At 40.2% G+C, this 24,626-nt stretch overlaps 1 protein-coding gene across 5 annotated transcripts in view; it reads right to left on the bottom strand.

Annotated features, from left to right (window-relative positions):
• Nucleotides 1-24,626, bottom strand: part of STOX2 (storkhead box 2) — a 141,464-nt gene that overhangs the window by 46,105 nt on the left and 70,733 nt on the right. The window contains exon 1 of one of the 5 annotated variants that reach the window (XM_059844602.1): nt 23,691-24,439. The exons of 3 other annotated variants lie outside the window; for them this stretch is intronic. In XM_059844602.1, the coding sequence (XP_059700585.1) occupies nt 23,691-23,856 (166 nt within the window). In that variant the 5' untranslated portion in view covers nt 23,857-24,439. Of the gene's footprint in view, nt 1-23,690; nt 24,440-24,626 lie in introns of those variants that run through there. One more of the 5 variants, XM_059844604.1, reaches the window with a different exon arrangement.

Below are 24,626 nucleotides of genomic sequence, written 5' to 3'. Positions count from 1 at the left end.
TGAGAAGCCCTATTTCCCCATGCACGAGGACATCCCTTACTTTACATATTTAAAGAAAAATACAACTGAGTACAAGCAGCTAGAATTAACCTCAAAAGCTTTGGTTTTTTTCCCTTCCAGTCCTTTAACTTCTTAACAAATCAAGCTAGTTTCACAGTCTCTAGGTGTCAGTTCTCAGGAGAAAAAAGATTAGCAAGTTATAGTCATAGTTTTTAACAAGTTCTCAAAGTTCCATAATACCTCATAAAACAAGTATCACTTACATCCCCACCACCCAGCACAGTGATCCACACTGAACATGTGCCACAACAGCGAACACACACCATTTCCCTTACAGCACTGCTCAGTCAAGTCAAACTGACACGTGAGAATATGGTACCCCACATTTCCATTTTTTCCCTTTTCCCATCCTTAGTGATGACACGTATCAGGTCTGTAAACCAGCTTTGTCTTGAACAACCCTCAGGCAAACATTACTGAGTCTCGCTTCGCAGACCATGAGGGACTTCACCTGCCACTGTGGCAGGACCGTTCTGGCCATGCTGGTAGCCACAATGGCTGGGAGGCAGACAGGCAATGCCTATAGCTCTCCCAGTGTCTTGGGAAAACAGGGATTAACATCAAATCACTAGAAAGAGGTGACCTAAATGCTAAACAACATCCTACATCCTCGCTGCTGACAGGACTATTCATTTCAAAGTGGACAGGCTCTATTTTACCAACAGTTTTCTCCATTTATATACACACACTCCCTAACACACACACATGCACACACAGAGGTTCTTATTATCAGACAATGGTTGAATGATCAAAGGTTAAGAATTACTCCTATCTCTTTTTGCTTTGTTGATCATTTCAAAACAAAAATCAATTCAATGTATGTATCATTTATAGAAATTGTTTTTAACTCAGCTGTTCCACACAGGAATTGGGAAGGTAATGGCTATGCTGCAAAAAGAGGGAATAAAAGCTCCCAGGCTCCCAAAGGATGATTTATTCCACACTACCCAAATTTCCAAGTGAGGTTTCTCTTGCACACAATAGTTAATAATCTGGATTCTTCTTTGCTGCACTATTATTTCACTGACAGAATTTAATGGTAGTATAAAATGTAGGAGAATATTTTATTCTGCATATATTTTGCACCTCCATCTCTTTTGCATCTTATTTCTCTTTCAGTACATAGAGTTTAAGGCTTTGCAGCATTTACAATCCCTTATTTTATGTGCCCAGCACAACAGGTACCCAAGTGCAATAAAAAATAAATAAGTACAATAGAATAGAAGAGCATTTTCTCCTCAGCTACACATCAGCCACCTGAATTTAGGTGAAGTCTCTGTACTTGTAGAGTCAAGATGTGAATTGCTGGTCATGGACAGGTCACTGACAATATAAAAGGAGAGCAGTGCTGTGTTGGGACAGTGAGGAAGAACCAAGTCCAAGACTTACCCAGCAGAGGTCAGGCTAAACCAAAACTTCACTGTCATTATAGGTCCTAAGAAATTGTCTCTCGGGTCCTTCCCACTGTTTCCCCTCAGAATCAAACAAGTATTTTTACAAGTATTTTTACATACCTAAGAATTACTCTAAAAATCAATTTAAAACAGCAAAGATTTAAGTTTGTTGGACAAAATACCCTTGAAAAAGACTAAGGCAAAAGCATCTGACACCAAACATTTGAATAACTCAATATTATTTCTGGGCAAAACTGTATTAATTAAATGAAATAAGAAAGAAAATCCACTGTAGCAACATAAACAAAACACTGTGCATGCTCTCCAACAGTATTTCAATCAAATTTTGTGCTGATACACAAGACATAGTAAATGCTTCTAAAAATAACATTGATATAACTATTCATAATGACAAGGGGAATCACTAAGGGTCTCAAGAGTTTGGGAGTCATCTGTCCACAAAATGAGAACAAAAGCATCATGCATGTGATTTAGCACAAAAAGTAGAAGACAGAAAACACTTAAAACAAGACTCATGGAGACAGAATAAAGTAAGCTTGCATAATGTGCTCATATGCATGACAAAGAATCTACATAGGCCCCCACAGCTTTCAAATAAAAATGTGAAAATACTATAAAAACCCAACAAAGGAGATGCAGTGCTCAATATCCCAGTAAGTTGCATTGAAACAAACTAAATATTTGAGAATGTACAAAAAAATGCACAGAAAAGTTAAAAAGTGCAGCATCAAACATGTCTGTGTATTTGTGATACGTATACATACATGCAAACACACATTACTTGTTAAGTAAACTTTTATTCTACCGTCAGCATAAGTGTTGGGGGGAAGGTCTGAAGCACGTGAATAAGATTTGAGCACAAGTAAGATGTTCAGTAATATTTCTTATGACAGTTAATACTAGAACATTGCAGACAATGCTAATTGCACACTGAATATTGTCTGAATCAAGGGGTTTGACAAATCATCCAACACTGAGTACGGCAAGCAGCAACACTGCATTTCACAGGGGAAGACATCAGAGCTGTTACGCAGTCATTACCTTAAGGAAGCAAAGCGCCTTATGTTTGACCTAAGCAGTTGGTAGGCAGTGAGCTGTTTATGCTTAAAATGCCCAAGTTTACAATCCAAGGCAATGGATTTTACAGCACAGACACCGGCACTCTAGGTTACGCTCCAGTCTTCTTTTGTTCCTGCTTACCAGAGAACATCAAGATTGGTGGAGACAACTTTGGATCACCTCTGGGCCTTTCTCCTTGCCCGGCTCTGTGGTCTCAGAAAGGTTTGATCACAACTGTCTCCCTGAAGATGCATGCAGAAGTCTTATCCCAGAACACACCTTTTTTTTCCTAACAGTGACCCAACTCAGAGCTTGTGCACTGTCCTCTAAAGGCATGCCTAGAACTGCTTTATGGTCTCTGCGCTGAGGACAGTTTATTTTCAAGCAGATCACAGGCTTTGAGAGGCAGCTCTATTCCTCTTGTTCCACATTAAGCGGACACAAGCAGTTCAAAGGTTTTCAATGACAATATTTACAGCAGAACTAGAATTGGCTTGCAACCTACCTGTATTGATATTTACACTTTTCTAAGAGCTGCTTTCAAGTCTTGGCTGTGCAGAAAGTTAAAAAGAAAATGTCCCACCTCAAGGGAAATACCAAGTTTCTAAATCACTGCTCTATTTTCGTAGGACACAGAGTTTTATCCACATAACACATGCACAAACCTTTCAGCTCTGATTAATAAAGAAAATATGGTCACATAAAATGTACTGCAGGGATGCCAGACACTGCTCTTTTCTAAGCAGGATCCGCATTAAATGTGACTTCTTTAGCATGCAACTTCTGCAAGGATTTAAAAGACTACACCTGAAATCCAAGAGAAGTAACTTCGTGTTATATTTATAAATTCAACAACAGTTTCAACTGAGGATGAAATGAAATACAAATGACTACTAAATACTACCATTACTCTTTAAATACCTCTTCTGCAAAGCCAGAATCAATTACAGTGATTACAAAAGCTGGAACAGCCTCCCTCATTACCTGAAAACTACTTAAACTTGGGATGAAGTCAAAAGAGAGACACAATCATGTCATCACAACAAGACAGACAACACCAGTGCTCTTCCAGACATGGCCCATACATCTGTGCATCCTGCAGATAATTTTTCTTCTATCTGCTATGCCATTCACCCTTGATCCATCTCGCAGCTAGTGATTAATTACACTTCAGTACAGCAATTCATACAAGTCAGACCTTTGAAACAGAAAGACACTGTGGGAATCTTCTGCTTTGCTTTTTAAGCACTTTCCTCCACTGGTAAAACTGAAAGTAATAAAGCCACATGGTATCAGAAGGTAGTATTTCTGTATTTTTGACTGCCTTGTGGTACAGAGAAAAAACCCTAACCTGTTATGCATCTTCATATTAAGTACTTAGCTGTCATTTATCACATCAATGTTCAGTGAAAGTTTCTTTGAGGGAAGGGAAACACTTTTCAAATCCAAATCCATAGCACACATGTTGTACCATGTGTGTTATAGGTTTGGATTTGAAAAGTGTTTCCTTCCATCAAAGAAGCAACATTGCTCTGCAGCAATGTGTGCTGATATCCCAGCTTAGTACTCACTGCACTTTGCCAGCCATGGAAATGTCTAATTGCATTCTGCTTTTCCAGCCCAGAACTCCCTGTACTGCTGCTATCACCACTTTGTTGTGCTCCTCCATGCTCATTTTGACAGCTCTTGTTAAAGACTAGCCAAAATGTAAGCCTGGTTTAGACAGGCAAATCACCTCACTCATACAAAGGCAATCTTCAAGCCTGCCTCAGTAAATTAAACTTACAGTTATAAGAAAATAATGAGAAGCATTCCCATGGGCTCATCTGAAATGTGGTGCTAGCTATGAGATGCAGTCCTGAATCATTCCAGCCCAAGTCCACCTTCAGAGACAAAATACACAGGATTTGAGAATAGGGTGGTGTTTTCCCCTTCTGCTTTGTTTATTCTAGCCAATGTAACTACATACTTTCTTGGGTCAAGAAACATCAACAAGTCCCGAAACTGCATGAAAAATGTGAACAAGGACACAGAAGTGTTATGCAATCAATAAAATCATTATTTTTTGCAACTAAATCTAGGTTTAATAGAATACTCTTCTAGATAAGATCATTAATGACAAAATGAGTAGTCGTTGCATTAACTTTTTAACTTTACTTCACTTTAGCATGGGCAATTTACTTTAGCATGGGCTTCAAGCTTTCACTTGAAGCCAGTGCGATTTGCACGTAGTACTTCTCAAGTAAATTAATAGAATTTACTTTGATTTAAAAAGCGTTGTTTGAGCACAAAGATTCAACTTCTCTTGAGAGGAATGGCATGGCCTGACATGGAAGAGGGTGGACTAAAACCACCTGGGATCCATTCCAATCTGAATTTTTCCTATGATCTTGATACTCAAGGTGTTCAGTCAGATGCCAGTCTGTACAGGCTATTGGGATGACTGGAGGCAGGGTCTGGAAGAGCCTGCACATTCTTATTGAATGCAATAAAAGTTATCATGCCAAACTTCTTATGCATGTCATACAACACTCAACAGCAACCAGTATCAGTCTCAAATTTGCCAGTTCGATATACCTGTATCCTATGACTCATGCTATCATCTTGGATGTGTTAGCAACAGCTGTTCAAGTAACAAAAGCATAAAATGTGGCCTTAATGCCAAAAGTGTAAAATGTGGCCTTAATGCCATTAACCTATGCATATTTTTAACAGAATATTTATAATGAAAAATCATAAGTCAGACCTAAGTAGTGGTCTTGTTATCTTTCCTAATGTATTGTTAGATTTTGCTAGTGATGCTACAGAGCTTGTGCATGTTTGGGATTTTCTCCTTTGTTTTTCTGGCAGGACCAGGGAAGTCCCAGGGCTGAGACTGGTGGAGAGGCAGCGTTCCCAAGGACTGTACAATAGAGCAGTGTTTCCTAAAGTAGGTTATGTGAAGGACGAGCAGAAAGGCATCAGAGGGAGGGGTGACTGTGGAAAATATGGATGATGTCATCCTCAGCATTAGCAGATCTTTGAAAATACATGGCAGTGATTTATTGTCCCGGTAGACAATAAGGAGCTATGCTTCCAAAAGTTGGGAAAGTGCAGACCTATCCCAGTGTTTCCTTGTTTCACTGAATCCTTTTAACCAACTAGTTCTGGAAACATGGACAACTTGGTTATAAATGGCCACGTGCTCAGCCTTTGTCTTAAGCCTATGCCCAGATGACCCATTTTGCACATTTCAACCAAGAATAAAGTGACCTCATTTTCAAAAGTGCTGAGCACCAGCTGTTCCTATTGTATTCACAAACTGCACTATAGGTTCCTGTTTTCAAATTCTTGACCTCAAAAGAATTTTGAGGCAGCAGAGTGGTTATATGTTTTTCCACTTGCCATATGCCTATTTATTTTAGTTCAAATATAAAAGTCTGGGTCAAATACTTTAAAATCCTGAATGCACTAAATCCTGAACAAGTACTCTTGCCACCAGAACTTAAGTGCAACCTAAGTGAGACACGTGATCTAAAAAAAAATATTTTTGCACAGATGAATGACTAGATTGAAAGTCATAGTATTTTGGCTTTTACTCCCGGTTTTTTTTTATTTTCTTTCTTTCTAATGAATGGCCTAAAAATGGGGGAACAATAGCATCCCAACTGCTACACCTGAATTTGTATTTCTGGGATTACGTTTCTTTGTTACCTGCTACATAAAGTTAGGTTAAAAAATTCAAGACCATTTTGCTATAGCTTTTGGCTAGTGACTTTTCCCTAACAAACTGGTATTTTGAAGTTTTAAACTGTTACTTAAGTAGTTTTAAACTGTTAATTGAACATACCACTGTCATCTCCAGACAAAACATCACACTGCTTGTGCAAACAATAAATGCAACTACCTTAACTCCTTAACTCTCCCCCAAACCATAAAGCTTCAAATCAGCAAAATCAACAAAACAACTTACCCACAAATCACAAAATGAGTCATGCTGATGATCAGTGCACAATATTTGGTTTTGATTTTTAAATTAAGCTGTTTTTTAATAAAAAGATAGCAAGAAGACCTCAAAATAGACTGAACTTGCTATGACTTCTTGTTGATCTCTACTGAGAAGACACTGATTTGCACTGCATTGCAGCCCAGTAAAAAAAGATCCTGACTATGTGTGAGGAAAGTACTACTGCTTTTGGGCATAAGTAAATGAATCTATATAAAGACAACACATAAATGCACACCACCTAGCAATTAAAAAAATCATAAATATTCTCTCTCCAAATACATTGTTTTATTATTCACAGTATAATTCTCTTCACCTGGAAGAGAAACTGATTGTACTCCCAAATCCAATAGGTCTTGATACCTTGCTTATGTTGATTAGTCAGAGTTCTATTTTGATTCCCCTGTAAAAGTAAACCTGGTCTTGCTTTGTACTTCTAGCTCTGCCTGTGTTTTACAAAAGAAGAAAGCAAAGCTGTGGGAAGGAAGCTTTTCTGAAAGCAGGGCCATTGGGTGGGACCAAGCACCCAGAAGAGGGGAGGGTGAGATAAAAGCAGGAGGGTTCAAGGTAAAGGCCAGGAGCAAAAATGTATTGCTGTTGCACAGATGGACTCTTATCTCTGAGAACCAGAAGCAAAGCAGATATTACAGTAGCTCAAAATCAGTGGTTTGATATAGTTTTCGGAAATTCTGCCCATACTTGCTGATATTTTACAGGTCAAACTGTCTACAAATGCAACAGGAAACTATCTGAAAGTTGCTGGTAAAGGGCAAATGAAGAGGTAAAACTTTTATTTTGTTTTGAAAATAATTCAGAATAGAGACACTGTCAGATCACCAAAAGTCCTGAGATGTATGAAGGTGTTTGATCAGACACCACAAGACAGCAGTAAAGGAAACAAATAAAAATGGTCTCTTTCTCTTGGTGACACAGTCTTTGAAATACAACTTGTTTCCTTGGTCTGAGAAAGATTTGTCAGGGACCATTTGAGAAAAAATGGCTATAAATCCTGCCAAAACCAGCTTATAAATCCCTTCACGCATCAGTACTTTTGGCTTCACTTGTTCCGTACTGCTGATGCTCTGAGAATCACCAGAAAGCATATCCCACTCTTGACCTCCAAAGCCAGACCATAGTATTTCCAAGCTTTGCCCGACTGGCAGGACACAGAGATTTACTAATATCACAAGAAGAGCTGGCTGGTCTTGTTTGATGAACTATCCTAAGAACAGCTATCAATTCAATATTAATTTGATCCTTAATGCTATTTTTCTGTGTAAATTACAGCTGCAAACACAATGATGTCATCTTCTCTAATCAAGAATGCATGACAAGCAACATAAGATTCCAACTTTTGTGATTCACACACTAAATGAAAAAACTACGCAGCAAACACTAATTTCTTATCTATAAAAGCAGGTTATGTCTTTTCCTTTTTGAAGAACAAAACCAATATAACAAATTCACCTATACCAAGAAATAGCTGAGCATAACTATGATTTCTATATCACTTTAAACAAGCCATATATATATACTCTTTATATACTCTCACTGCTGCTCTGAACTGGTTTCAGGAAGCTTTTAAATTTTTCAACACAGCAGTAGCCATGATCTGTTCAACAAATTAGCTTGCACTACACCCATCCTTCCACAAATGCTTGGTCAGAAGACTTGGTGGCAGGCCATCAGCTCCTTGTGCAAGGGGTCTCAGAGTCCCACCACCCCACCCCTGACTATATCATCCAAACCCTTTCTGGCTGTGAAAGAGGTGACAAGAGGGCTGGCAGACGATTTACACTCATATTAGTATTTCTATACAAAAGACTTCCAAAAATGGCAAAGTTGAGATGCGAGTACTAAAGAGAAGATTTAAATGCAAGTGCCAACATCAGTTCTTGCAATTAAACTCATTAGACTTTGGCCTTTTTCTTCTGACTACATTTGTGTCTTCAAAGATAAAAGTAGTCAGGCCAAGAAAAATACCCAAAATGCTCACACATAAAATGCAGCTGCTTAGCATATGTCATTACTGCACTCACTTCAAAAATACTGAGCAACTTAAACCTGCAAGCCACTTGGCTTTAGCTAGAGATAAATGCCTGAGATAAGAGACGCATAATTGTTCAATGTAATACTGTAGCATGTTTTATATAAACATTTGCTAACACTGCACTTATATATTTCATTTCAGTGTTGTGAAGTGCTGCTGAATGTTCCAACTTTATTTATGGTCTGCTCCTGTAATATTTACACATCCAATGTTCCCCCTGATGCTGCATTAAATATACTATCCTAGCTTCAAAGTAGAAAGGAGCACTTATGCTTTACAACAGAGGGCATAGCCTACAGGTTTCTAGCAGTTACCTTGCTTATTCCTCTCCACTGCTGAAAGAGGAAAGGGGAAAATCAGAAAAGAATGTGTTAATTTGTGAAGAGAACACGAAATTGGGATTAAAGATAGCTTTTGCACTTAGTAAAGTGCTTTGGGTTTAACCATAATTTTTCTATAACCTAACTATTAAGTAAATTATAACATCTGAAATCAGGGTCCCCACATAGGAGACATGTTTGTAGACTTTGTGGACGGTTTGGTTTCATAATGTGTGTGTGACACTGCTGTCCCTCTTAGCATTGTTCTTCCACATCATAGCTCTTGGACAGCCTCAAGCAAACTTGACAGAGAAGGGAGCAGCCTCAAAGGTCTTATGTTCCCACAAGTCTTGGTGACCCACCACAAGGTGTACTGAGGTAAGACTGAAACCAAAGCCCAGACATAAAAAGAGTCATCAAACTACCTAGAAGGGAGAGATGAGAGAAAGGGATGGAAAACACAGCTCACAAAGACTTCTGTTTTTTTTCACTTTAATAAGCTGGTTGTAACTACCAGTGAAAAGTACTGCAGCCTCCACTCAAAGAAATCTCCCTTTGAATACTTCAGTTTTCTGCCTGCTTTTCTGCTGCAAAATCAAGGGGAGGGACTGCCATATTGCAATGACAGCAAGGCAGAGGTCAGAATCAAGGGAAGGAAAGGCAAATTTCATGACGGCACACCAGCGCACATTTCAGCAAGGAATGACATCTACCACAAAACCAGGCGTCTTGCCCTGAATTTTAGAACAGTCTACAAGTAATACTCAGCAGTAACTACTTCTGGCTCCAGGTCTGCCCCTTTGTCCACCTACCTGCTTTTGACATAAGTGCCTCAGGGTCCTCCCCTCCACCTGAGCACCAAGAGCTGCAGATCCCCCTTTCACCACTGTGCAAGCAGGAGATTGCCAGCCTACAATGCACATGGGAGACCACACTGTGGGCACCACTGCCACAGTAGTGACAGCACTCGTTTCAGTGATAGCTACTGCAAAGGCAGACAGGGTATTACTCCATAGCAGTGTGATGATCTTCCTTTGAATCAGACAATTAGGAATTAACCAACACCACTAATAAATGCAGGACTAAAGCCTGAGGGCTTTCATACTGCAAATGATTCTTGGTCTTCCCAGAGCACCATCAAGTGAAGTCCAATTTTGTTGCCTGGCTCTGTTTATAGAAACCATTCCACTGTTGCCAGCAATGAACTCAACAGCCTTGCTTTTGCTCTCATGCTACCATAAACAAGCAATAACTCAGGTAAAAATCAATAGAATTGTACTGGTATACAAAGAAGAATCTGACCCCATGGTCAGTTAGGTGATTTTTAATGATCCTACAATTAGAGAAACCAAATTAACATTTAACATTTGACCTTTGCTGCTGCTTCTAAATTAGCTAATAGAGATTAAGAGCACACACTTTTTTCAAAAATTTACAAAAAAAGGTTTCAAATCTTGCAAATGATACTTGATATGCTTTCATTGTGCACTAGAGTTTAAAATACTATTTTTTTAATGTGGAATAGTAGCTTCAGACTCTAAAATCATGGACTTTGGAGGTACTCTGATTAAGTACCCACTAGACATTGGATCGTGGACTGGAGCAGACGAAAGTCAATGTCCTTTGAGAATCTCAGTGCTGCAATGGTGTTTAAGAACAGTTCTGCAAATAAAGCAAGTGACAAATTCAGAGAGTGCTGAGAGGAAATTCATCTTTTTTTTTTAAACTGAAGTGTATTATGAAAATTTCATCATTTATTATCATATTTACTGTTTTCTATCCTATATTTTTTACCATTTGCATTGTTTTTTTCAATGTTTATATTTTACTCTTGTTAGAAAACACATCTCCAACATCAATTACAATTACTAACAGCATGCACATCTAAATAAACACCTGCAGTTGTACACAAAGCATAAACAAAATACACTCATATTAGTATAAAACACTGCCTCCTGAAGTAAAACATATTAAGTGGATGTGCTCTGATGTTACATTAACAAGTAATATACAGAAACCTTCACAAGAAGGGTGGAGATTGAAAAGAGCAGTCTTAAAAAGAACATACATATATATGTATAGAATAAAATTATATAAACATGTATTAATATATTATGGCACTCAGTACATGCAGCAAAGTTATTTTGTACATACACAGCAAAAAGATTATTCCTCTGAGCATCACTGAATGTGCATAGTGCATCTCTTGGGAGGGCTGGACCATGTGCAGTGCATACACAGACAATCTCTGAAGAATCACCACAGAGAGCTGTCTCCATCCACTTCCACACAACACACCTGAAATTTACTTCAGAATGCATATTTCTGTTATGCTGGTCTATGAACTGACAGGGCTTGGGACATAATTTTGATGGATGCTTAGGCAGCTCTGCAGAGAGAATGGTGACTGTATTCAGCTCTACACTCCACCAGTGTTTTTAAAGGCAACCCACTGAGCACATGGTTAGAGTTAGTTCAGGCCCGTAGGAAAATCCAGGTATGTGAATTTTGAAATCCCTCAGTCCATCAGCCTTTAGAGATGTTGAACATTTGCCTTCTTCAAAAAACCAGCACTTTTACGGAGACACCCAATGTGTCATAAGCTCAGGAAGCCACGCTAGAAAGTTATGGCCTTTAGCTATTAGCTGAACCAAGATTAATCTTGTGAGCCAATGCCTCCAAAATAAGGAAAAGGGATACCTTGGAGACATGAAACATTAGGACCCACTTCTGCATCCTTTTCTCAGGTCAATGGCTGTCTTGAAACAGCAGTTCTGCTTTACCAATAAGCAGGAGACTTGGAAACAACTAATGCCTTGGCACTAGAGCCTCCTTGCAATTTGATTCAGGAGTTGACATTTTTGGAATGTCAAGAGTTGATACAACAAGAAATTCCTGCTCAATGCAAGCCTTTCATCTAGGCATGTCACCTTCAAGATGAGAGGGCTCATGAGGCCCAGAATTCAGAGGGAAAGGAAAGGAAGGAACTAAGAGAAGAAAACTATGTGAAAGGAGTAAATGGAATTACAGAAATAATTAACAAATGCTTTTTTCATGACTTCAGAAGAGAATGTGTGATGACATGAATCCTATTAATATCCAAGTTACAGGAATCTGCAATGTCTATGTTGTTTGGAGACAGGGGATTAATATGGCCTCTTGACCTAACAGCTGATCTGCTGTTTTCCTGCCACCAAAAATACCAAGAACCTCAGAACCTCCTTCTCACATGCATATATTTCTCATTCTTAGGAAAAGCAGCAAAAGAGGACAGGCTGAAACCTAATGCTAGTTTAGTACTGACAATGCACACAACTAGGGGCTGCCACAGTGCAGCTCCCCTCATGCAAGGCGAGCAGTCATCACTCCCCTAACACTGCCTGGTATCACAGGCTGCACCTGCAAGCAAAACATCATGAGGACTGCTAAACAAACTGTATTGTCTGAACCAACTGGCAAAGGATGGGAAGCCTACTGGGGGGAGCACCAGATGCACTTGCTTTCTCCTTCCACTTCCTTAGATACCTGTTTGTGGTTATAGCTGGACACAGCAGAGTGGGCAAGACAGACCAGGGTCTTAAAGCACAGAGTGGCACAGCCCCTCTCAGGTTCTTACCTGTTGCTGGAAAAACATAATCCAAAACTGCTACTGAATGGCAACATATACCAGAGCAGGCTTCAGATGGTTTTTTTATCCTTGCTCGTCCCCCACAGCAAAATAGCCCTGCTAAAGTTATGCACAGCAATCACATACATGCATCCATCCATTCAGGAGTACATAAGAGGTCAAATGCTCTGAGAAGCAGGTTTGAAGCTAATTTGCTATTAGAGATAAAATGACACTTCCCATGGGTAGCTGTGCTGTCAATTTTGACATGCCTAGTACTGACAAAGCTTGGTTTGACACCAACACACTACTAAAATTCAGTATCAACACCTTTTTGTATGCTTTCTCACCGCTTGATCCACACCATCCTATTCAACTGCAACATTAATTAGTGAATGAATTATGATGACACACATGTTGGGCTTTTTACTTCAACTCTTTTAATTTATCTTTTCATAATTTAACTCTAAATGCAATCTACAGTGAAACACTTCACTGTACTTAAGTACACTGCTGTGGGTGTGAAAAAGGGATCACTGTTAGGATAAAAAAGAATAACCACAAAAAGCCAAGTGTACTGTATTGTAGAGCCTGTTGGTTTGTTTGGAACAATCAGCACTGTGATGAAAACCAAACGAGATTATCATCTGGTAGGCAGAAAAAATATTGTATCAATTTTGAAATTAGCTCAGAGAAAACCAAATGAAAGACCAATGGTCCTGATTTAAATACAGCCAGTTTAAGGACTTAAATTGAAATCTAAGGGTGAGCTGGTCAAAGTGAAGCATACTTCTCATGACCAGAACACAACAACATCAGTCTTTGGCAGAACAGCAGCTCTGCCCATGACTCCTCTTTTTGCGCCCTGCCGTCATACCTGCCCTTGTTTCTGGTAAACCTGCCCCAGTTTCCCAAGCTGTCCAATCTGTGGCCCTAATTCAAAGGCAGACTCCAATTCCAAGGGAGAATTACTCAGCAGTTACAGCTACATCCTCGTCAGCCTTTCCAATTCTCCTATGGAGGCAAAGAATATGTGCAAGAGAGATGGGTACATGCAATGTTTGTGGAAGGAGCACTGCTGCATGTTAAGGTTTCCTATGTAAACAGTCAAGCAAAACTTTATACACTTTTCCCACTAAAGGACAGAGTCAGACCTTTGGGGCCTTAAGGTACATTCTCGTGTAGAGCCACCAGCACACGCACACAGAGAGCACAGGCTCGCCACGGATCCAATTAAATAAACTTACATAAATCATATTTTACTGTGCTGCACAACAGGCAATATGGCTGACCACATCTGGGGAAAAGTTATTGTATGTGGCTCTAATATAAACAATACCTCACATAGCTACTCCAGCCTCTTGTGAAAAGAGGTAGTTAAGAATGGGATTTTTAAAGCCAGGTCTCTAAAATATGCCTGAATTTCACACCTATGGTTACTGAAGAATATTTCTGCAATTAAAATAACTACACAGACTGAACCTAAGATTGATTCAAAGGAAAATGTCTCATGATTTTAGCAACAAGCAAAAAATGCAAAATGTTTCATTTAGGGATGGCTATATATTTTTCCAACAAAACTGGAAGAAGTTGTTCAGAAACTGAGATTTCACTAAAGCTGAAAGGAAAAAAAATGCAGAAAACCATTTCTTGCTTCTCTGTTCCGTGAAAACATTTCAGTCAAATCCATTCCTATACAGACATCCCATGCAAATAAGATTTTTAAATTTCACTCCTGAAATTCATTGCTTATGGAACATTTGTATCTAAAGAGAAAGAAAAGTAACTACATACATCCATAATGAAAGCAGAGACTAAAGATCTATTTGTAACATATTACCAACCCCTAAATATTCCCTGAAGATTCACTTCCTTTATTCATAATTTTTGACTGGACTATTGCAAGGGGAGGACATCAGTGCACAGACAAACAGCCAGCCAATCTGCTCCCACCTGTAATTCCATCTCCTCATCCATAGAACTGCCATGAAACCAGAGGCTGAGGGGTTGCTCAGGCCTTGGGTGAACTTTCCATGGCCACTGGTATTTGTTCTCCATCTCTCAAAACAGATGTACTGCAGACACGCCCAATTTATAAGTGGAAGTTGCAGCTGTTCCAAACTTCATGTTAAAGGCATCAACTTCTCTGAAGTTTCTGGCCACTCTATTCACCCAGCCAGCAATGCAGTAATTACACCTAAATGCGCACAAATCTGAGGAAAACCTTGTAAAAAAAGATTTCTGCCTCACTCTGTTAAAAAAAATATTTAGTTTAAGGCTCACATTTTGTGAAACAGGCCACAGTATGGTCCAAGAATGCAGATTCTCACAAGAGCAGAATTTAGAATGTCCTATGAAAATGAAGAATGGTACTTCACTCTAAAATGCTGTGAAAATTTAAGAGGCAAAGTTAAGTATCACAATGAAATTTAGTACATCATCTTTACTGGCTTACAGGATAAACAGTCCAATTTATAGCACTTACAACATTATCGCATACGGTCAGAAGTTCATCTACAAACTAGGTCACAGGTCATCAACAGGAAATTCATAGGAAATTATGGAGGAAATGAAAAGCACACAAATGGGCAAAGAAACTAATTTATGCAATCTAGGCTCTCCCAGCACAGCTTCCTGTGTTATGATGAACTCAGCTTTCATATTGAACTTTGCCTTTTCCAGGCCGCATTAGGTATTTCTGAACTGTCTATTATACTCTCTAAGCCTCCAAATGTGGAAGTCATATTCACTATAAAGAGCCATTCTGTTTTTTTTCTTTAAACTATAAAGCTGGGAAAGGAAATGGTACCTAGAAAAGGTGTTTTGAGATCACTAAATGCAGATTTATCACTATTAGCACCTCAACAATGGGTGTACAAGATCCTTCATTGACACAAATACCACAGTGAGGACAGATACCACCCAAACACAAGACAACATTCTCATATTCCTTCAGTTCCAGCATCCCAGCCAAACCGCACCTGCACTCTTGATCATGTTTGAGAAGATGACAAGTAGTATCTATGGGCCTGTTCTACTCTCACATTAGACATGCTTTTCAAAATAAAACCCCTGGTAAGTAAGGCATAGGAATAGAGAGAGCTACAGTTCATCTAGGTTATCTGGACAACTTTTGAAAAGACAAACTGCTAAACAGAAGCAGTTACTGCTTAATTGTTTAGAGCTGAAAGCTGAATACATTAAAGATATAGGCAGTACAGTGTATCACAAGAAACAAAAGTTAGGAGTAATTTTGCAAGACAGATACAAAATGAAAGACTGGCAAGATGCCTTGGCTGTCTCTCTTCTTGCTCCTTTAGTTAAATAAAAAGAACTAGTATAAATGTGATCAACTTTTCCTTCAATCTTTTTCACAATACCCAAATATCCACATAAGGTCCACAAAACAAAACCAGTTCAATTTCGTTCTTACTCTGGTGCTTTTACACCTTATGAAATACAATAAAAACATCGAGATGTGTTTTTTCAATATCACAACTTGAAATTTCTAGCGAATTGTGCATTTGTAGCTATCTTCTGCAGATAGTATTTCCCACTGAAGCAACAAGAAAATGCATATATACTTAAAAAATTATAGGAATCACATAATCTACAATTTAATGAAAAACAGAACTATTTTGGGGTTGTGAGGAGCTGGTTGACAAGGCAGTAGTGATGATAGTACCAAATAACACTCACTTCACATCATTTACAGATGGTATTATTAAAAGGCTCTCTCTTTTGGCTTGCAGGAAGTGAGATGGAAAATTCTGAGAACACAGTGTTGATCTGAACACTGGATTTCACTTGCAGAATGAGGACTGCTATGTTCACACTGAACACACCTATTACTGGATGCCTGTTCTTACCTGCCATTACCAAATAAAAGCCCAGGCTGAGAAAGGATCCTTTTTTTGTGATGGGCAATATTACAGTATAAAACAAAGGATAAGAATCTCCTACTGAACCAATTAAAACGGAAGCACAGAGAACTGCAGAAACAGTTAAAAGTACCCAGGAAAACAAAGTCAGTGACTGATACAACTGGGAATACCTCCCTTGCCTACTAACTTTCAAACCCAGTGATTTTAATCTCACTTTGACGGAAGGAAAAGGCAAAGTTGCTATGCTCTTTACAACGAATTCAAGACTATTGAAAATCGAGTTTTCTTGTTTAATTTACCTTTTGCAGCCTGTTTAAAAGCTGCCAATACAGATCAGAATTCTGTCTAAACTAGACTGCTCTACCCACTCCATCATGCTGCACATGCAAACATACTTGCAGTAAAGCCAGGTCTTTCTTTTTCCCCACCCCCCCTCCACAGGCAATTTGAGCAAGATAATTCCAGCACCTATATGTCATCCGAGAGTGAGATACAAAACAGCATCAGTAGAGCAGCCAACTCAATAAAATACGCTGAAAAAAGGAAGCCAGTAGCTATAAACAACTTTCATACCCTTTCATAGCTACAGGCAATCACTTGGGAGTAACAAATTCTGGTTAGGGAAATTTTTGCAACTTCAATATTCAAGCATTTTCCCTAGGACTACTCTGGTTGCTACTGGCCTTGATACCAAATATTCTGCAAGAACAAGTACAGAAGGACAATTTCCTGAGACTCATAGAAAAGCTTTTAACCCCTGTTTCTGCTTCCTGTCCTATCTAATTAGTCTAGAAAAAGAGACTTATAAATTAAAGTGTTCAGTTTAAGTTCAGGCACTCAGGTCTCAGTTTTAATGGTCACTATCCTTTTTCCCCCTCTTCTGATAAAAACTAAACCCAATGGTAGGACAGAATTGCATGAAGCATTAATTAGTTACTTCTTACAAGGGGCAATCTATATTTCTAAGCAAAGATTTACGTCTACACCACCAAACCCATCAGATATCCAGTTTTGGTAATTTAATGGCAGTTCTGTCATTAATACCAATGGAAGGTATAAATGTTTTTCAAGGCAAAAACCCAAATATCATTGTGTTATTTAGCAATTCTTACATAAGCTCTAACTTAGCTGACAATTTTTGGTCGTGACTGATACTGTCTGGCCACTTCCAACTACGTAAAAGCATGCTTAGGGGGATCCAAGAGTAACTGTACCTGCAATTTTCTTCAGCACTGCTTTACTTGAGTCATGGCCCAGAATTTGGATTTGATTCTGTTTTAGTGCTGTTCACAGAGATATTTTACAACCTGCTGTGGGATATAAAGCAGAGTCATGCTTCCAGAAAACTGAAAAGAAACCCCCAGTTTTTGGAGGATTTCTACAACATGCTTAGCAAAATAGAATATTTCTGGTCTTCTGATGGTACTTATATGTCTTTAAACCGTGCAAAGAATGTTACAAAGATAGTAGTTTACTCTGGGATGAACTCTCCAGCATACAAATGAAGGCCTATTGTTGCTCACAGCTGAGCAGGTTATCGGGCTAACCCAAGGTGATCTGCAGAATCCTCACATTTCAGCCCCCTCCAACAAATAATGCATTTTGCAAAGATGTGGCTGCTATTCAATTCCAAAATGGCAAGATATTCAACACCCTTCAGGTTCATCAACTGTTGCCAACAGGGTATAACCCCTACACCCGTGAAAGACTGGGAGCTATTCGTGATGAATCAGTACTGTGTTTGTTCTGAGCCCTTGTCTACTCTTGAAAGAGGAGCTTCCTGTATCTTCAGTAGTCTATCATGATACCTAATGTGCATATAGAAAAGTTACTTCAGGATTACCAGAAAACACAACTAGAAATGTATTCAGATGCAGACTGACACTCCAACACAAATGTCAATGACAGCCTTTGGTGACTTGATCCTGGAGTACCTCTGTGCCCCCCAACCTGGCTAAAGGTCCAATTAAACCAGCTGAGAGAACGTGGAGACTTTGAAAGCAAGCAAGAGCAAGGGGCTAGGAAGGAAAAATAACCTGGAACTTAGCCCTGCAGAGATGAGTGCTTTGAATTGAGACAGAAACATGAACAGGTCTAGGTAAGATAGGCACACATATAGTCTTCTCTCTTTTTGTTATATTCATTCCTCATTGATTTTACTTCTAACGCCATGAAGAAAAGAGACACTCTGGATCCCCACACTCATAGGTCACAACAGCCAGGAAGAGTAACAGGTACTCAACTGCAGTTTGGTCAGGACACTGCCCACAGCTCGGTCTAAAAGTGAGCTCACGGGCATGCAGAAAATGTCTTGGTACCTGGTGAGCAAGGACCAGGCATACACAAGTCATAACACACAGGCATGGGCACAGCACTCTGTGTGAGTTAATACCACACATACAACCACAGGAACAAAAACCAGGGCTCTACAGGAGAGAAGAGCTTGTCTTTTGCATTCTTTAAGGCAAGAAATCGGGGAGAAAACAAAATGAAGTAGAAACTGTGAAAAAATGACTGGTCCATGAACTTGAACCAAGTTTGTGGTCTGAAGACACAGCACACTTAGATCCTTCCCCCATATCAGGATGCAGTGAAAGTTCCTAATTCTCTGTTACGGTAAGTAGATGCCACAGAGACCAAAAGGGACTGGAAAGACACAGTGAGCCCAGTAGTAACCTCACAAGCAATAAAGCAGACACAGCCCCTGAACTAACTGAACAGAGTGACCCTCTCAGGGTTCACCAGTTCACCACAGACTGAAGCAAAAGAGACAGAGTAGGATCCAGAAGGTAAAGCTGGTCCTACTAGCCACTGACACCCCTACACTCTCAGGTTTTATTGGCCCAGCAAACGGTTTGGCCTAAAACAACACAAAACTACTCAGAATTCAGGGAAGCAAAAAGATCACATTACTGTTAAGAAGATATATGGGAAGCTGTTTCTTAATACCACATTTTAAAAAAAGAAGGTGATACAATACTGATTATTCCATTAAATATTAATTACAATACAGCTGCTTTCAAGCCTTTATATAACTGAATTAAAGGACAGGAGAACTGAATGAACTTTGTGTGTATCTGCCCCTTCTCAACTACGTTAAACTGAGTTCTTCAACTCATGTGTATTTATCTCCAAATATTAATCTTTAGACTTACAGGTTCAAGCTTAAAAAAAAAAAACAAAAAACAAAAAAACCTCAGGACTCTCAAATTTGCTCAGATGACTCCCAAGATCTTTCTTACTCTTCAAGGAGCTTGAAGAGTTTGTCCTAGACCTTTCATCAAACATTCCTGAAAGAGAGAATGAGGTTACCTTTTCCTCCTACAAATTTTAATTTGCATACAGATACCATCAGTTGGATAGCAGGGTTACATACTTCTCTCCTTTCCCTTCTACTTGAACTTGGTAATCAAACTCCAGTAACAGCAGACAACAATGAGACTGAATTTTACTCTTCAACTTTGAAGGACTGAAACCTCTGCAAGGAAAATGTAAAGCAAAGAGCAGTAAAGTAACTGCACACTTTTCAAAGGTAGCCTCCCAACAACCATGTTCTGGAATTAGTTTTTACCATTGCAGAAAGCTCTTCAGACATTCCTTCATGCTGTGACTGTTACCCTACAATACCTCCATTTTAAACTGACCTGCTACCTCCCACACCAAAGTTGTCGATTAAAGTAAATGAAGAAGGCTGCAGGAAAAGTTTTTTCTTTCATGAGCATTACTCAGTTCCAGTAATATTTAATGGCTGGGTCAATCACAGGGTGCAGCTCCTCTCTCTGCTAAAACAAAATCCAGGACTTGCTTTTGTATTTAGAAGGAAAAAAAGGAAAAAAAAAAAGGCAAGAAGCTTCCAATATTTGAAAAGCTATATATATAATTTCATTTAACGGTTTGGAGACTACCAAAGTTGCATTAAATTTTATTCTGCTAGGCAGTTGCATACGATTTCTTTATTTTCCCTTGAATTAAGCAGCAATACATCACAAACTTGAAGTATATTTCCCCCTTTTCAGTAAGAGGTACTGTATACATGTATATGAATTGTATTGGATTCAAACTTTCAGTCTCTCTTCTCACACAAGGTCGAAGCTCTACATTGTTGTAATTTTCTATTTCAGTGTTTTTTCTCCAAGACAGTCCTCCACTGGGAAATTAATATTCTGCATGAACAATGAGCTCCTTGCATGGCCTTTGAACCCAGTGGTTGCTAGGAGGCCTAAAGAAACCCTGGAGTACAGCCTATTTAATAGCACGTATCAAGAGATTATTCAGAAGCAAAAATGTGTGATTTTCTAAATTGTCTGTTTTTTTCCCTCCTTACTTCCATCTCCATTCATCTGTCAAACAATCTTTAGATTTCATATGAATTGCATCTGCATCAATTTTCTATAATTATGGGCAGTTTGTTCCCCGAGTATTGAAAATGTGACTGGCCAGCCACCAATGCTGCTTCAAATCAAGCAAATATCAAACTGCTCCTTACTCAGTTTAACTGAAAAGGCTGCTTAAAATCAGATGTGCTTCACCACTGTAGCATGAGGTTTGCACTTCCATTATAAACATGGATCTGCTTAGGGACTGTATTTTCCTCATCCAAAACACCATGGCATTGACTGCAGCACCATTACTCAGTATTTCTCTGTGCTGAAAGAAATATATATAGCTTCTCCATTCAATTCAGGCATACTTGAATATTAACATTTCAAGCTTTTTAGCATTTTACTGAAGGTTGTTTGATTGTATGCATTTCCATATTTCCCCAAGCAAAGTAATTGAGGCAAAACCCCAAGGTTTCTTTCCCACCCTCCACCCCCATTCCAAACAATGAGGCATTTAATTAAAAGATAACCACAACAATGTTAATGGTGATGAGGTTAAATGGTTGGATAAACAGAATGCAGCTCTCTGAAAAGCCCATGTGTCTCAGGACACTTTCTCCCCTACAACACTCTGGGTGACAAAGAAAGTATTTGTATTCCTGATCCTCACAATTTTTACATCAGTGGACTTCCTACAAATTTCCTGCAAGGAAGAGAGTTTCCTTCAAATAGTGAGAAGTGTTTAGACACAGTATCTATTCCTCCCAAAACTAGTATTTGAAAGGGCAGTGGACAACAACCCTTTAAAAAAAATGAATGTGGCTACTATCTATAATGAGAGAACAATTACATTTCCAGATAGAAGCCTAACAAGCTGTTGTTAAGGTTGAAAAACCAACAATAAAAAAAAAACCCAAAACAACAAAACCAACAAATATTTGCTGATTTTAATTTTCAACATGTTCTCCCTCCAAAAACTTTAACAAATCAGTAAAACTTAACATGACATTTGTTCTTATCTTCAGTTGTTGCAATAGAAATCACAACCCTCTATATTTATAAACAAGTACTCTTGGTCTGGAGATTACTTTAAAATATCTATAGCAGATTAAAATTCTGTGCCCCCTCCTAGCTCTCAAGGACACAGGTATCTGCCAACAAATGCAGGGTGACATATCTGATTCTGCAGATTGCTGCTGTTCAACTGTCTGGTTGGTTTGTACCAATCTTGCCAACATAAAGCTTTCACAGAGCCAGAGCACTTTGCTGGAGAATTAAAAACAAGCGAGAATCACACCACTTGGCACAAAATGCTCACGTGAGCTCCTTCTCTTTTAATTATGGGCTTCCACACTGAAAGAAGGGCCTAAAAAGTACTGACTTCAACAGATCTGACACAGGGTAACTTACACTGGGAATACCAGGACATTCACCCAGAACAAGAAAAATCTTAGCAGTATTGTCAGATTCAGCTTTCCAGACACTTTCAAATCCTGCAGCATCAATGGAACCAAGTCAACCACTCCACCAACACAACCATTCTCCTCTTCAGCTGCTCAAGCATAAATTTTCCTTGTTGTTTCCACTCACTATGGGACTTCCCAGGAACTAGAGCACCAATTGCCAAAATGGGCACAATACCCTTACACAGGCAGATTTTTCAATAAAATGCATATTATTTTCTTGTATTTGGGCATTAAAGAAAAAAACACAGTCACAAGACACTTTTAAAACATGAAAAACCAATGCTGACTAAAGAGATATGTTTATTAGGGCCAGAGACAGGAAAGTGAGCATATAACTGAAAACCACAATCTTGGGCTCAACCTTTGCAGCAGAAATGGGACGGGAGGGGACAGCAGTACAGGGCTGGAGCCGTTTTCAGTAATGCATTATAAATACCTTAGTTTTCTCCTTTCAAGGAATCTGCCTACTCAACCTAAATTGTGCCTCAGAGGGAGAAACGTGCCTTTGTGATAAATTGGCATTTGCCATCATAATAATGAAACATTATGTCCTATCATCACAATAAACAGGCAGCAAAACAACAAAGGAGGTTTCCAGGATTTTCTGCCCCCAGCCCCCTCCCCATCAGCATTTTCCCAAGTCGTCTTTTGGGTGTTTATGAAATGCCTTGATTCCAAGGCCATTAAGATGCATTTCTGGATGGAGCAGATTCTACAAATAGTACTGAGGCTTTCCATAATCTTACCAGCACTCCATCGGAGGCCAAGCCTCTCCCTGATGCCTGCCTTTCTCTGCGCTGTTTTTTGTTTTGTTTGTGCTTTCTCTTTCCCATGCACAAACATGTTGGTGCAGTGTCCATTATTTCCCTACGGCCTTCCCTGAAAGCCGCTGACAAATGAATATACATGCACGTGTGTGTTCCACCACATACAGAGGTCTGGTCTCCTTCTACACCTCAAAAAACAAATGCAAATGTGTTTACAGTCATTTTCACCAACACATGCCTTGCCATTGCAGAAACATGCAGCTGAAAGCCTGAGAGACTGTAACAAGACAACTGCATTTGCAACCACAAGTAACCCTTTTCCTTTCCAAAATGGAAAAACACAAAAACCCATGAGTTAACTAGAGTTAACTGCATTTTAAGAGGAATGTGTGGGAGAGCAGTAAATATCCAGCACATGCTTTTACGCACAAAAGGCGCAAAGGGCTCCATGCTCTGCACATCCAGTCATTTTTGTCTGCTCTTCCGCAACAGAGATGCAACCGCATTTCTCATACATTTTATTTCACTAGACTAATAGATTTTAAACACCATATTGCGAGGACACCGCTGTGAATCTTGCAGAGGTACAAAATGGTGGATGTATGCTCTTTTTTTTTTTTCATTATTCCTAACAACTCAGCCTTCCGATAGCAGGCTCCCCTCCGTACCCACCAACACATCCTTGCCAGCCAAACACACATCCCGAAGCAGCCTCGCAATAAAGCTCTCTCGCATACACAAATTATGTTACAAACCTGATGTCATGTAGCCCCGTGATGTCTGGGAAATAAAAGCTGGGGGGAAGTGCTTGTGCAGTCGGTAGTCCTTCTCGCTGCGGGACCTCATGCGGTCTGAGGCCCGGTCGGAGAAGTCGGAGCTAGGCCAGGCCCGCCGCAAGGTCGTACTCCGCGTCTTCTTCATCCTGAGGATGCCCGAGCCTACTCCTCCCGCCGCAGCATGGGTCAGGGGTGCGCGCTGCCGGGCATCAGCCTAGCGCGGGCACCGCCGGGGCGCAACCTGCGCGCATCTCGCCGCTCCCTCTTCTAGGGCGCCAGCCGCAGGTCCCTTCCTTTTTTTTTTTTTTCTCCCTCGAATGATCCAATTTTACACACGTCCCACAATGCATTACACTTCATTTGCAATCGGTCCGGCTTATAGCTCCCAGATTTGCGTGGAGGAAAGGCACGTTATGTGGCTTCTCAGGCAAAAAAAGGAGTGGGGGGGAGGGGGAGCTTGAGGGGGGCTGGGGACGAGAGATGTGCAGCGTGGGAGCTCGGGGGTCCCGAACAATGGCCCAATTCAGCCCGGCCGTGCTTAGCCAACTGTGAGCCCCGACACAAAAGGCCCAAACAAACGAGGAAAATCCCGCGGCCGCCGGCTGCGACCCCGACCGCGGCGCGCCCGGCTCTGGGGAGGAGGCGGCAGCTCCCGGCGCGGCGGGAGGAGCGGCGGGAGGAGAAGGAGGAGGGAGAGGAGAGGAGGGAGGGCCCACAGACGCCTCTCTCGGCCGCGGGACCAGCGGATGCAGCCGCGACCCCCCCGCCCCCTCCACCGGCCGGCACCGCCGCCTCCTTCCTCCTCAGGCCCGCGGCGCCCGGGCGGCCGGCAGCGGCCCACAGCCCCCGGCAGCGCCGCTCCTCGCCATGGTCGGCGCCTCCCGCCCGCCTGTCCCCTGGGCCGGATCGCCGCCG

This window comes from Haemorhous mexicanus, chromosome 4 (genome assembly GCF_027477595.1).
Source record: "Haemorhous mexicanus isolate bHaeMex1 chromosome 4, bHaeMex1.pri, whole genome shotgun sequence".
In the NCBI taxonomy this organism is placed as follows: Eukaryota; Metazoa; Chordata; class Aves; order Passeriformes; family Fringillidae; genus Haemorhous; species Haemorhous mexicanus.
This window is presented reverse-complemented; position numbering and strand designations above follow the sequence as displayed.